This window comes from Piliocolobus tephrosceles, chromosome 4, assembly GCF_002776525.5.
Source record: "Piliocolobus tephrosceles isolate RC106 chromosome 4, ASM277652v3, whole genome shotgun sequence".
NCBI lineage: Eukaryota > Metazoa > Chordata > Mammalia > Primates > Cercopithecidae > Piliocolobus > Piliocolobus tephrosceles.
Genome location: NC_045437.1, coordinates 157,111,778 through 157,126,091, shown reverse-complemented (window position 1 = coordinate 157,126,091; position 14,314 = coordinate 157,111,778). Strand labels below are relative to the sequence as shown.

The 14,314-nt window shown below is 44.3% G+C and overlaps 2 protein-coding genes across 6 annotated transcripts; one reads left to right on the top strand and one right to left on the bottom strand.

The window, feature by feature from the left end:
- Window positions 1–6,362: 6,362 nt before the first annotated feature.
- Window positions 6,363–11,867, bottom strand: GDF9 (growth differentiation factor 9). Of its 4 annotated transcripts, none has more exons than XM_031935494.1 (4): window positions 11,702–11,867; window positions 11,284–11,319; window positions 9,988–11,203; window positions 6,363–7,735 (listed from the first exon to the last, which is right to left on the bottom strand). In XM_031935494.1, the coding sequence occupies exons 3-4, from the start codon at window positions 10,382–10,384 to the stop codon at window positions 6,765–6,767; spliced, it is 1,368 nt and encodes a 455-aa protein (XP_031791354.1). In that variant the 5' UTR covers window positions 10,385–11,203; window positions 11,284–11,319; window positions 11,702–11,867; the 3' UTR covers window positions 6,363–6,764. The 4 variants fall into 4 exon arrangements, with proteins under 4 accessions (XP_031791354.1, XP_023052053.1, XP_023052055.1 ...); XM_023196285.3 differs by having other exon boundaries at window positions 9,988–10,164; XM_023196287.3 differs by lacking the exon at window positions 11,284–11,319 and having other exon boundaries at window positions 9,988–10,164.
- Window positions 11,868–12,369: 502 nt separating this feature from the next.
- On the top strand, window positions 12,370–13,504 carry LOC111529388 (cytochrome b-c1 complex subunit 8). Of its 2 annotated transcripts, none has more exons than XM_023196293.2 (3): window positions 12,370–12,507; window positions 12,690–12,856; window positions 13,305–13,504. In XM_023196293.2, the coding sequence occupies exons 2-3, from the start codon at window positions 12,703–12,705 to the stop codon at window positions 13,397–13,399; spliced, it is 249 nt and encodes an 82-aa protein (XP_023052061.1). In that variant the 5' UTR covers window positions 12,370–12,507; window positions 12,690–12,702; the 3' UTR covers window positions 13,400–13,504. The 2 variants fall into 2 exon arrangements, with proteins under 2 accessions (XP_023052061.1, XP_023052062.1); XM_023196294.2 differs by having other exon boundaries at window positions 12,462–12,579.
- Window positions 13,505–14,314: the final 810 nt, after the last annotated feature.

Below are 14,314 nucleotides of genomic sequence, written 5' to 3'. Positions count from 1 at the left end.
CTAGAGCACAACAGCACAATCATGGCTCACTGCAGCTTCCATCCCCCAGGCTCGCCTAATTCTCCCACAACAGCCTCCAGAAGAGCTGGGACTACAGGTTTGAGCCATCACGCCCAGCTGATTTTTTTGTTAAAGACAGGGGTCTCACTATATCGCTCAGACTGGTCTCAAACTCCTGAACTCAAGGGATCCTCTCACCTAGGCCTCCCAAAGTGGTAGGATTAGGCGTGAGCCACCGCGCCCGGCCCTTTTTTAACTCTTAAGAATGACATAGGCCGGGCGCGGTGGCTCAAGCCTGTAATCCCAGCACTTTGGGAGGCCGAGACGGGTGGATCACGAAGTCAGGAGCTCGAGACCATCCTGGTTAACCCAGTGAAACCCCGTCTCTACTAAAAAATACAAAAAAACTAGCCGGGCGAGGTGGCGGGCACCTGTAGTCCCAGCTACTTGGGAGGCTGAGGCAGGAGAATGGCATAAACCCAGGAGTGGGAGCTTGCAGTGAGCTGAGATCCAGCCACTGCACTCCAGCCTGGGCAACAGAGCGAGACTCTGTCTCAAAAAAAAAAAAAAGAATGACATAATTGGCTGTGAATGGTGGCTTATTCCTGTAACTCTACCACTTTTATTTTTCCTTCTTCTAGATGGAGTCTCACTCTGTTGCCCAGGCTGGAGTGCAGTGGTGCAATATCGCGGCTCACTGCAGCCTCCATCTCCCAGGTTCAAGCAGTTCTCCTGCCTCAGCCTCCTGAGTAGCTGGGATTACAGGCACATGCCACCATGCCCAGCTAATTTTTATTAGAGTCGGGGTTTTACCATGTTGACCAGGCTGGTCTTGAACTCCTGACCTCAAGTGATCCGCCTGCCTCAGTCTCCCAAAGTGCTAGGATTACAGGTATGAGCCACTGCACCTGGCCAGTAACCCTACTACTTTGGGAGGGAGGCGGGAGAATCACTTTAGCCCAGGAGTTTGTGACCAACCTGGGCAACATGGCAAGACCCCATCTCTACTAAAAGTACACAAAATTTGCCAGGAGTGGTGGTACATGCTGACAGTTCCAGCTCCCTGAGAGGCTGAAGTGGGAGGATCACCTGAGCCTGGGAGATGGAGGCTGCAGGAAGCCGAGATCACACAACTGCACTCTAGCCTGGGCAACAGAGCGAGACCCTGTCTCGAAAAAAATAAAAGAAAAAAGATTATCTAAACAAATGGAAAACATCTCATGTTCATGAACTGGAAGACAACATTGTTAAGACGGCAATTCTTCCGAAACTGATCTACAGATTCAGTATAATCCCTATCAAAATCCTAGCTTTTTTGCAGAAATCAATGAACTGATTCTAAAATTCATATAGTTTTGGGTGGGCACGGTGGCTCATACGTGTAATCCCAGCATTACGGGAGGTCGAGGTGGGTGGATCACTTGAGGCCAGGAGTTGGAGACCAGCCTGGCCAACATGGCAAAATCCCGTCTCTACAAAAAATACAAAAATTAGCCAGGCATGATGGCGCCTGCCTGTAATGCCAGCTACTCTGGAGGCTGAGGTGCGAGAATCACTTGAACCTGGGAAGTGGAGCTGAGATCATGCCACTGCACTCCAGCCTGGGTGACAGAGTGACAGAGTGAGAGAGACTTTGTCTCTTAAAAAAAAAAAAAGTATAAAGTATATATATATACGTATATATAAATGTGTGTGTGTGTGTGTGTGTGTATATATGAGTGTGCGTATATATCTCGACAGGGCCTTGCACTCTGTCACCCTGGAGTACAGGCACATAATCATAGCTCACTGCAGCCTCAACCTCCTGAGCTCAAGCAATTCTCCTGCCTCAGCCTCCTGAATAGCTGTAACTACAGGTGTGCACCACCACACCCAGCTAATTTTTATTTTTTTATTTTTTGTAGAGATGATGTCTCACTTTGTTGCCCAGACTGGTCTCAAACTCCTGGATTCAAGCAATCCTCCTGCCTCAGGCTCCTGAAGTTGTGAGCCACTACTCCCAGCCTGGTCAACTGTTTTTTTGACAAGAGGACCAAAATAATTCAATGGGAGAAAAAGTCATCTCAACAAATGGTACTGAAACAACTAGATAATCACATGCAAGAGTAACAGTTGGACTTCTACCTCATACCATATACAAAAATTAACTCAAAATGGATTCGAGACTTAAGTAAAAGCTAAAACTGGAAAACTCTTAGAAGAAAACTAGGGGGGAAATCTTCATGATATTGATTTTACAACCCAAAATTGGATCTGGCAATGATTCCTTGGATATGACACCAAAAACAGGCAAAAAATTGAAAAATAGATGTTTAAGATTTAATCAAAATTGACAACTTTTATGCAAAGGACTACTGAGTGAAAAGAGGCTGGGTGCAGTGGCTCACGCTTATAATCTCAACACTTTGGAAGGCTGAGGAGGGCAGATTGCTTGAACTGAGGAGTTCAAGACCAGCCTGGCAACAGGATAAAACCCATCTCTAAACACACACACACACACACACACACACACACACACACACACAGTGAAAAGGTAACCCAAAGAATAAGAAAATAAATTTTAAAATGGACAGAGCTGGATGTGGTGTCTCACGCCTGTAATCGTAGCACTATGGGAGGCTGAGGCAGGCAGATCACTTGAGGTGAGGAGTTTGAGACCAGCCTGGCCAATGTGGCAAAATCCCATCTCTACCAAAAATACAAAAATTAGCCAGGCATGGTGGCACGCACCTGTAATCCCAGCTACTCAGGGGGCTGAGACACGAGAATTGCTTGAACCTGGGAGGTGGAGGTTGCAGTGAGCTGAGATCGTGCCACTGCATTCCAGCCTAGGCGACAGAGACTCCAACTCAAAAAAAAAAAAAAAAAAAAAAAAAATCTCTGAATAACATTTCTCCGAAGAAGATACACAAATGGTCGGTAAACATATGAAGAAATACCCATCATCATCAATTATTAGGGAAACCCAAATCAAAACCACAATGAAGCTACTCTGCCTATGGAGTAACTATTCTTTTACTTTCTAAAAGTAACAAAATAAAAAAACAACCACACACACAATGAGATGCCATTTCACGGCCATTAGGATGGCTAATATATATATTTAAAAAGCAAATAAGATTACAAGTGCTGGCTACGAGGTAATTAGGATACTTGTAATTTACTGGTAGAAATGTAAAATGCCACAGCCACAAAGAATTACCACGTGATCCTGCAGTTCCATTTCTAAGAATAGATCCAAATGAACTGAAAAGAGATTCTAACAGGTATCTGTAAACCAATGTTCACAGCAGCATTATTCACAATAGCTAAAAGGTAGAAACAATTCAAGTGTCCATTGATAGATGAATAACAAAATGTGGTATGAATACAACAGATTATTCAGCCTTAATGAAGAATGAAATCCTGATATATGCTACAACATGAATGAGCCTTGAAAACATTATGCTAAGTCAAGTCAGACACAAAAGGACAAATACTGAATGATTCACTCAGAGGAAGTACCTAGAACAAGCAAATTTGTAGAGATATAATGGAATAGTGGTTACTAGGAGAAAGAAATGAGGATTTTTTAATTAATTAATTAATTAATTTTGAGACGGAGTCTAGCTCTGTCGCCCAGGTTGGAGTGCAGGGGCACTATCTCGGCTCACTGCAAGCTCTGTCTCCTGGGTTCATGCCATTCTCCTGCCTCAGCCTCCTGAGTAGCTGGGACTACGGGCTCATGCCACCATACCCAGCTAATCTTTGTATTTTTTGTGGAGACAGAGTTTTGCAATGTTGCCCAGGCTGAGATTTTTTTTTTTATGGGTAACATTGCAAAACCCTTTCTGTTGTCCAGGTTGGGATTTTTTTTTTTTTTTTAACTCTACGTTTCAGATTGGAATGATGAAATAGTTCAAGATAGTAGTGATGGTTGGAAATCAATGTGAATGTACTTAATGCCGCCGATTTGTATACTCAAAACTAGTTAAGATGTGGCCAGGTGCAGTGGCTCACACCTGTAATCCCAGCACTTTGGGAGACCGAGGCGGGCAGACCACTAGGTCAGGAGATAGAGACCATCCTGGCTAACACGGTGAAACCCTGTCTCTACTAAAAATACAAAAAATAAGCCGGGTGTAGTGGCGGGCGCCTGTAGTCTCAGCTACTTGGGAGGCTGAGGCAGGAGGATGGCGTGAATCCGGGAGGCAGAGCTTGCAGTGAGCCGAGATCGTGCCATGCACTCCAGCCTGGGCAACAGAGAGAGACTCAGTCTCAAAAAAAAAAAAAAAAAAAAGTTAAGATACTAAAATGTTGTTATATATATTTTACAATAAAATAACAAAAAGACAACCCACAGAATCAGAAAATATTTGAAAATGTGTAAGAAACTTATATCTAGAATATATAACTCTTACAACTCAGTAAACATATAACAATTAGAAAATGGGCAAAGGATCTTAATAGACTTTTTTTTTCTTTCTTTTTATGAGACAGAGTCTTGCTCTGTTGCCAGGCTGGAGTGCAATGGCACAATCTGGGCTCACTGCAACCTCTGCCTCCCGGGTTCAAGTGATTCACCTGCCTCAGCCACCCAAGTAGCTGGGACTACAGGCACATGACACCATGCCCAGATCATTTTTTTTTTTTTAGTAGAGATGGTGTTTCACCATGTTGGCCAGAATGGTCTCAAACTCCAGACCTCGTGATCTGCCCACCTCAGCCTCCCAAAGTGCTGGGATTACAGGCATGAGCCACCACACCCAGCCTTAATAGACATTCTTTAAAAAAAGATATACAAATGGCTAATAAGCAAATGAAGAGATGCTCAATATCATTAGTTATCAAGAGAATGCAAATCAAAACCACAATGAGATACCATTTCACACTCACTTGGATAGCTAGAATAAAAGAGTAAGTTCATTACACAGTGTATGCTTATACCAAAATATCACATGTACCCTATAAATATGTACAACTATTACATACCCATAGAAAATAAAAATAAAAACATCCCCCAAAAGTCAGATGAGTGTTGAAAGGATGCTGAGAAATCAGAACCCTCAAGCACTGCTAGTGGGAATGTAAAATGGTACAGCTGGTTTGCAAAACAGTCTAGCAGTTCCTCAAATGACTAAATGTAGAGTTACCATATGACCTAGCAATTCCACTCAGGTATGTACCCCAAAGAAATAAAACTTCTACATGAATTTTATCAGCATTATTTTTAAGAGCTAAAAAATGGAAACAGCTCAAATGTCCACCCACAAATGGATAAACAAAATTTGGTATAGCCATATAATAAAATACAGTCACTAGAAAAAAGTACTGATACATGCTACAACACAGATGAACCTTGAAAACATGCTAAGTGAAGGAGCCAGTCTATTGCATGATTCCATTCATATGAAAGTCCTGAATCAGAAACCTATGAACAAGTTCGTAGTTGCTTAGGGCTGGGAGTGGAGCAGGACGGGAAACAGGGGAGTAATAGCTGAAGTGTATAAGGTTTCTTTTTTAGGTGATGAACATGTTCTAAAATTGACGATGGTGATGGTGTCCCATGTTTATAAATATACTCTAAACCAATGTACACTTTAAATGGGTAAATCATATGGTATGTGAATATTTAATGAAGCTAAAAATAGCACCCAAAAAAGATCATTGACAATAATGAAAAGTACTTATTACACCTAGGAGTTACTTTTCGTTTATACATCAAGGTTTTAGAAACTTAAAACACAAAATCACAATATCAACCCTACCTCTGTGCCTCCAGGGCTCTCTCCAAATAGATATATTGAAAACCTACATAAAAGCGCTAGCATCCACACAAGAACCAGTCAGTAACATAACCAGTCACTACTCCAAGCTTAGTAGGAACAGTTCTAAATTGAGCTGGAAAAAAAACCTGTGGGGGTGGAGTGGAGGGAGCTAAGCAAATCAGCAAAAATCAAACCGAAACAAAAATCCTTCCCTGGCTTCCTTTCGTAAGGTCAGAGGTTTTAAATATATAAAGAAAAAATATACTTACAAAGTCTTGCACACAGGTTTTCTTGGAAAAACATGCAAGACAATTTCCTTTACATGAATGGGGCAAATGTTATACTGTTCTATGTGACTCGATTGATTTATATATGCTTGTTAACAAGGAGAATTAGTATACTGTTCACCAATCACACTAAAGCAACAGAAACGGGTTATACTGCCTACTCTCTAGTCCTAGTGAGTCTCAACTTCTTGAGAATTTCGGTGACATTAGCCTCCCTTTCACCCTGAAAAAGAATCAAAAGTCGAGCTCTGGCCAGCTTTTAGACACTTCCTCTCTCCCCCAAATGATCATTTAAAAGCAATCTTTAATGAAACACACACAAAATTTATGCCATTGACAGAAATTTATTCTTCCATTAAGACTACAGCAATGTGAATTGCCAATTTATAGCTGCAAGTCCATCCAGGATGTAAGCTAATTAAGGATGTTTCTCTATCAAGAATAAGACTCCTATGAAAAGAAAGAAATCACTCAAGGAAAAAAATGTAAAGTTCTCCACAATAATTATATTTCATTTAAATTTGGAAATAAAAAAGGCTCTGTAGCAGCAATTGATGTTATCCCTTTATCCTGATAGATGCCATAGAAGGTACTAATCTACACAGGTTCCTCTTTACACAACATATGCTGCATTTAGACACTTAATATATGAAGCTTTCTCTTGAAGGCACACATAGGCACACAGTAGTTACTTTGCCAAATAGGCTCAAGGTTTTAAGAGGACCATTTGTTAACGACAGGTGCACTTTGTAGCTATCATATCTTCATACTCTTTATAGGCAATTGAGCCATCGGGCTCAATGGTCAAAACACTCAAGGGGCTGTATTTGGCAGGTACACATGACGGTCTTGGCACTGAGGAGTCCAGCTTCTCGTAGATGATGTTCTGTACCATGGTGTGAACTGGAGAGCCATACCGATGTCCAACTGCCCTTGGACAGTCCCCTTTACAGTATCGAGGGTTGTACCTGTGCGGCGCCACAATCCAGTTGTCCCACTTCAGCTGACTAAAGCTAAGTCTAAAGTCATGGAGCTCACACTCATTTTGGGGAAAAAGAAACTGTTTGAAGTATTCACTCAGATTGAAGGAAGCTGGGACCAAGGGCTTCTTCAATTCAGAACTGACAGTTTCCTGACCTCTGCGGTGACGGTGATGGGAAGATCTCCCATCCTCAGCAGCAGCATCTCCCACAGGATAGGCAGACAGACTTCTCTCCTGGTCAGGACCCTGGGAAGGCCTCCTTTTATAGTAAAGGGAATACCACCTGTGATAAGCCTGAGCACTTGTGTCATTCAAATATAAGATCAGTGAGGGGGGCACCAGAAGAGTCATGTTAAACAAACCATTCTGTGCTGAAGGATGCTCCAGCTGGTCTTTCATGCATGTAAAATTTATAGACATATGAATACTTCTCTTGCTGGAGGCCACTAAAGGTTGAAGGAGGCTGGTCACATCAATCTCAATCCATTTGTGTTTCTTTCCAAATTCAAACTGTGAGTTAAAGGTTAATGAGTACGGAGCTCTGCGGAGAGTCTTGCTAGGAGACTTTGGCTCCTTTATCATTAGGTTGCACACACATTTGACAGCAGAGGAAAAAGAAACTGAGTTGTTGATAGTGTACAACAAGACTGACTTGAATAAGTGTTCAACGGTAGTAATGCGATCCAGGTTAAATAACAGGTCCACTGATGGAAGGATTCCTAAGAAGAAAAATAATCTACCAGTAGTGCTTGAATATGAGTCAACATAACAGGTAGTCAAGTCAAAGAAATAGTACTTCGTAATATGCTTTCTCCCTTCTCTTTTCCCCCACTCTCTCAAGCCTCAAAAAAAAAAAAAAAAAAAAAAAAAATGGCGGTTAATATAGAAAAGGAAGGCAATTGGTACCATTACTAATTCCCAGCAACCATACTGGACATTTTATCTCCAGAAAGTCAGATTTGATGGTGAATTAAAGTAACACGGAAGCACTACATTCTGAAGTTTCTTTTTTGACTTTTTTTTTTTTGAGACGGAGTCTTGCTCTGTCGCCCAGGCTGGAGTGTAGTGGCCGGATCTCAGCTCACTGCAAGCTCCGCCTCCGGGATTTACGCCATTCTCCTGCCTCAGCCTCCCGAGTAAGCTGGGACTACAGGCGCCTGGAACCTCGCCCAGCTAGTTTTTTGTATTTTTTAGTAGAGACGGGGTTTCACCATGTTAGCCAGGATGGTCTGATCTCCTGACCTCGTGATTCGCCCGTCTCGGCCTCCCAAAGTGCTGGGATTACAGGCTTGAGCCACCGTGCCCGGCCGTTTTTTTTTTTTTTTTTTTTTTTTTTGAGATAGGGTCTCACTGTTACCCAGGCTGGAATGCAGTGGCACCATCATGGCTCACTGCAGCCTCAATCTCCCAAGACCAACGGATCCTCTCACCTTAGCCTCCCAGGTAGCTGGGACTACAGGCATGAGCCACCACGCCCAGCTAATTTTTTGTTTTTGTAGAGACAAGGTCTCGCTATATTGCCCAGGCTTGTCTCGAACTACTGGGCTCAGGCGATCCTCTCACCTCAACCTCCTAAAGTGCTGGGATCACAGGCATGAGCCACTGTGCTCAGCCTGAAGCTTCATTCTGAGCAATTTGCTCCAAACACAGAAACAGTTGATAAGGAAAGTAGTATTTTTCTCTTGGACAGTCTCTAGAGGGAAAACCATAATAAAAACACTTACCAGACTTATTAAGATGACATTCTAAGCCCTAGTGAAGAAAGTCTATTTATTTATTTATTTATTTTTTTTTGAGGCGGAGTCTCGCTCTGTCGCCCAGGCTGGAGTTCAGTGGCTGGATCTCAGCTCACTACAAGCTCTGCCTCTCGGGTTTATGCCATTCTCCTGCCTCAGCCTCCGGAGTAGCTGGGACTACAGGCGCCCGCCACCTCGCCCGGCTAGTTTTTTGAATTTTTAGTAGAGACGGGGTTTCACCGTGTTAGCCAGGATGGTCTCGATCTCCTGACCTCGTGATCCGCCCGTCTCGGCCTCCCAAAGTGCTGGGATTACAGGCTTGAGCCACCGCGCCCGGCCCGAAAGTCTATTTAAAACAATGTAATTGTCCTAGTTAATTTAGAACACTTGAGAGGAAAAACGGATGCTCTAAAACCACTGCATTAAAATATGATATTAAGGAAGGAGAAAGGGTTTTAAGCAGACACAACTACCCTGTTGAGTTAGAATGATTTTAAATCAAGACCTAGTAGATAGATAGATTTATTTATTTATTTATTTATTTATTTATTTATTTTTTAAGATGGAGCCTCACTCTGTCACCGGGCTGGAGTGCAGTGGTGCAATCTCAGCTAACTGCAACCTCCGCCTCCCTGGTTCAAGCGATTCTCCTGCCTCAGCCTCCTGAGTAGCTAGGACTACAGGCACGCGCCACCATGCCCAGCCAATTTTTGTATTTTTAGTAGAGACGGGGTTTCACTACGTTATAATTTTTTAAAGCACCACACCCAACTGCTGAGTCAAACTGTGGACTGACACTTTGTTCTTATAAGGACTGACTCTTCCAAATGGGAACTTTAAGCTTTTCTCTCACAGAAAGTAACAAACGAGAAAAATACCCTATTTAACATGTCACACCAATAGCTGTAAGAGAAGTTTAAGGCCCATTCCTGGGCCAAAAGCTTGGTGGACTAGAAAGAGATGCTAACATTCTCTAGCAGCACTTCCCCTCAGCCCTGAAAGCCAGTAAGTCTCTGGTGTTGCTTTAAAATTCCATCATATTAGCCCACCTTAACCAATGAGAGCATTAGGAAGAAACAATAAGCTCAAGTCCCAAATTTGTTTCAATTGGATATTGAGTTTTATGCAAAATAAAATTCAATTCAAGGAACTAGGCTCAGCTCTTTTCTGTAATTGAAATGCAGAAGTATCTATCATCTTCCCTCCACCCAGTTAACCAATCTGCTCTTACATACCTGTTACCTGGTCTCCAGGAACCTGCTTGTGCTGGGTACAGGGGGTGAAGAGCCGAACAGTGTTGTAGAGGTGACTTCTATTGGATTTAGGAATCCCTTCCTTGGTAGCGTATGTCTTATAGAGCTTCTTCATGTAGTGCAAAGCTCTGGAGTCTGGTTGCAGCCTAGGTGCCCCACCTCGCCCAACAGATAGAACTTTGAAAAGCCGGGGAAGGAGGCCAGCTCTGTCTCTCTCATCTATAGGCTGCAGCAAAGACCAAGGTGTAGCCCCAGATTCCAACTCAGCACTAGCAGCAATCTGAGCATCTCCCCCAGAAGCCTGAGAACCAAGGCTAACAGGAAAACACAGCCAGGCAAAGCAGTAAAACCAAAGGAGAAATTTGCTGGGAAGCGCCATGGCCTGGGAGAACTAGTGAGGAACATAGTTCTCCATGCCAGTCCTCTTCCTAAAAGCCAGGAAGAGCCTAGCTTGGTCTCTTAAATAAATTTCAGGGGTGTGGGTGGACCAGGGTCGCTTCTGTAATCAGGCCTCAAGTATGCCTAGCTGAAGATGATTTTTATCAGCTCTATATCGAGCAGCTGATAACACCTTATTTCGCCAATTAGTTCATTAGATACAGATTTACTTAGTTATTTAGCTTTCCTCTCTTTTCCCCTGGCATTTCTTAAAACCTGTTATTGTTATACTACCGGACTAGCTATGTAGCTGAAAGTCTAAGATAAATTGAGGAATGATCTTAAATAAAATGTCTCATTTTTAAAGAAATTTGGATTAAGATGTTTGCAAGGTGCCTGCTGAAACTTCTGAGGCATGTGGAAAAGCTAACCAATTATTCATGATGATACTCAGATCTGTTGGTATGCAACTTATGGTATTAGGTTTACTCTTCCTCTCAATTTATCCTCATGGCCTCTTGCACTTCCAGGTGTTTACAATATGTAATTATTCGCTGCATGTTAATTTGAGGGGTGAGACAGTCACAACTGGCATAGAAGTTCCAGAGAGCAGAAAACCGTTAGGTTTCTCAGTCCTCCCAGGTGGCTGGGTACAGAACATGTACTTGGAGTACTGGAATTTTATTTGCAATGTTCTTAAAAGAGGACATCGCCTTTAACCTTGACTTATTTTTAAATATAACAACTTGATGTCCCTACTGTGGTCTGCACACTCATCTATACATATTTTGATTGAAAGGTTTTCGGATGTTTGCAGATGCTATAAAATAAATGAATGTTTTTTATTATTATTATTCACCCAAATGGTCGTAGAATTCGCTACAATATTTCTGTCCTTACCTGTAATTCTGTTCTTGCCTTGGAGCTGAGACCAGGCTAGACATTATGGTTTTAAAAAATGAGGCAAAGGAGCACCATGAAAAACTGAAATGAGGGGATATCCAGCGCCACCCCGAAGAAGACTATGCTGGAAGAAAGTCAACCCACATAGTACAAGATACAAAGCCAGTTTGTGCAGTACCTATATGAGAAAACTAAGGTATGTCTGCAAAATACAAGTTGACTGCCTGCCGAGCCTCCGTGGGCCGTAAGCAGTGTTATAAATCACACCCAACTGCTGAATGAGAGCTTAGTCCTAGATTAAATATGGCCAGCAATTCCATTAACAACACTGACAAATGCCTCATGGCAAGCTGTACAGGACAACAGCATCGTCAAGCAGAATGCACTTCAGAGAAAACACAGTAAGGCCTCTCACCCGACATTCCTTGCTTCTCACGTGGGAAGAGGAAAGAACTGGGGCATCGTGATACCCCCCATCCCACGCAAACCATCTGGGAGGCGGTCTCAGCATTCATCAGTTGACGATTATTTGATTATTTTTGTGGCTGAATTTGAGGAAACGTTTGTATTATCTCTTGGGAACGTTTACAGCCTGCCAGTGGACTCTAAAACAGAGGTTACCAAGAGAGCCTTAGATGTGTGTCCCTGATTGTGGTGCTGGGGTCGCTGATGGCTTGAAAATAACAGAGCCCCCTTTGAGTTACTAGCCAAGGCCACATAAAACCTCGTGCTCCTTTGCTGTGGGGCGGTCCGGCCTCGGGGCTCAGAGGCACTCTGTCCACAGCTGGGAGAACTCGCAGGCCCCAAGCTCCTGGCCAGCGCGGCCCCCGAGGTCGGCAGGCCCCTCGCTCGTCACCTCGTTGTTCCCTCACCCGCCTCCCGCATTCGGCCGCTTCCTAACTCGGATTCCACAGAAAGGCCGAGGGCTGAGAAGTGTGAGCGCCTCCGCCTCTCCACTGTCCCCCAAAGTCAGTTCAATCCCCGACGTCCTCCGCTAGGCTCCACCCCACTGGCCCCGGCGAGGCCTCCAAGGCACCGCCCACCTACGGGTCACCCAGTCAGGCCACTTCTTTCTGGGACAAACGCATCATCCCTTAGAGACAGCAGGAAAATGGCATCTCCCGGAAGTTACCTCACGACCTCCAAGCGCGGCTGCCAATCTTGCCGGAAGTGACGAAAGAGTCAACCGGCTCGGTGACTGCGGAGGGCGAGCTAACACCTGTGCGTGAGTGGGAGGCTGGTTGTGCAGTGTTGGTGGACCCTGGGAGGCCACGGGCGCCCCGCTGGGCTGGGGTAGGATAAGGAGTCCAGGGGCAGGAGTCTGGGGTTGGGGATGGACCGCCGCGGGGACTGCGGCGCTTTGCGAAAGCGAGCCAAGTTCCTGTCCGCCCTCGGTCCTGCAGGGCCGTCGCCACGATGGGCCGCGAGTTTGGGAATCTGACGCGGATGCGGCATGTGATCACCTACAGCTTGTCACCTTTCGAGCAGCGTGCCGTCCCGCACGTCTTCAGTAAAGGAATCCCTAACATGCTGCGCCGCGTTCGGGAGTCTTTCTTTCGCGTGGTGCCGCGTGAGTGCCCTGGGCCTGTGGGAGCGGGAGGCTGAACCCCAGCAGCAGCAGCAGTCCCTGCGTCTCCCCTCTGAGCGCTGGCGGCCGGGCAGGCGCTCTGTAACTTGCCGTATACACCTTTCTCGTTGAATATTCCTGACCGCCCTTAAGCTGGTCATATTATCCTCCCCATCTTACACGGGGAAAACTAAATTACAGAACTGAAATGACTGGCCCAAGGTCACTCGGATGATTCCAGCGTGTTCCTCTGAGGTCATCTTTATCGAGTTCTTACCAGTGGTGAAATGCTTTGAATTAAACGTGCAGCAGATAGTGATGATAGTTGGCCTTGGATATGCTAAGAACTACTTAAGCGTATACTTTAAAGAATACAACAGGACTGAGACCTTTTTTTTTTTCTTCTGTATGTCTTATATATGTGCTGTGTTTACTCTCTTAATTTTTAAAGAGTTTGTAGTGTTTTATCTTATCTACACATGGGGGACTGAAGAGTTCGAGAAATCCAAGAGGAAGAATCCAGCTGCCTATGAAAATGACAAATGAGCAACGCATCCGGATGACGGTTCCCTGTCTCTGAAAGACCTTTTTCTGGAAGAGGAGTCTGCATTGTAGTGTCTCAAAGACACAATAAACTTCCTATGGTCTGCACTGTTGTGATTTTACATTTTTGTGAGTAGAATCCTGTGTGACCACTAAATATTCAAGTTAATGAAGCGCCCCTCCTCAGCATGAGTCTTGACGTTTTGCCTGGTCTTGGGTTTCGGTGAAAGAGCAGGGCTCGCCCTTTGTTCCATAATCTACAAGAAAGTAGCTGCAGCTACTCCTGCAGCTAACCATTTGTGGGTGACATGGGCTATGGGGAGTGCTGGTTCTTGGCCCTCTGCTCCCATAACAACAATAAAGTCTACTAACTATATTGTAATTAGTATGTGTCAGGTACACTTTTTTATTTTTTATTTTTTATTTTTTGAGATGGAGTGTTGCTCTGTCACCCAGGCTGGAGTGCAGTGGTGCGATCTTGGCTCACTGCCATCTCTGCCCCCTGGGTTCAAATGATTCTCCTGCCCCACCCTCAGAGTAGCTGGGATTACAGGTGCAAGACAGCACACCCGGCTAATTTTTTGTATTTTTTGTAGAGACAGGGTTTCACCATGTTGGCCAGGCTGGTCTGGAATTCCTGACCTCAGGTGATCTGCCCACCTCAGCCTCTCAAAGTGCTGGGATTACAGGCTTGAGCCATGGCACTCCAGGCCTCAAATACTCTTCTTAGCTACACAAATGAACTGTTAAACCTCACAAGCACCTTTAATGTATCCTCATCTGGCAGATGAGGAAACAGGCACAGAGAGATTAATTTGCCAGAAATTATACAGCAGTGAATGGTGGAGTCTTGCACTCATGTGATGCTCTTAAAGCTATGCTCTACTGCAGGGGTGTCCAATCTTTTGGCTTCCCTGG

Excerpts from the sequence above, each read along its gene's own strand:
- LOC111529388 (XM_023196293.2), top strand. The coding sequence starts at position 12,703 with ATGGGCCGCGAGTTTGGGAATCTGACGCGGATGCGGCATGTGATCACC. Across the intron at positions 12,857-13,304 it reads TTTCTTTCGCGTGGTGCCGC|AGTTTGTAGTGTTTTATCTT; the intron begins GTGAGTGCCCTG and ends TAATTTTTAAAG.
- GDF9 (XM_031935494.1), bottom strand. The coding sequence starts at position 10,384 with ATGGCGCTTCCCAGCAAATTTCTCCTTTGGTTTTACTGCTTTGCCTGG. Across the intron at positions 7,736-9,987 it reads TCCTGGAGACCAGGTAACAG|GAATCCTTCCATCAGTGGAC; the intron begins GTATGTAAGAGC and ends TTTTCTTCTTAG.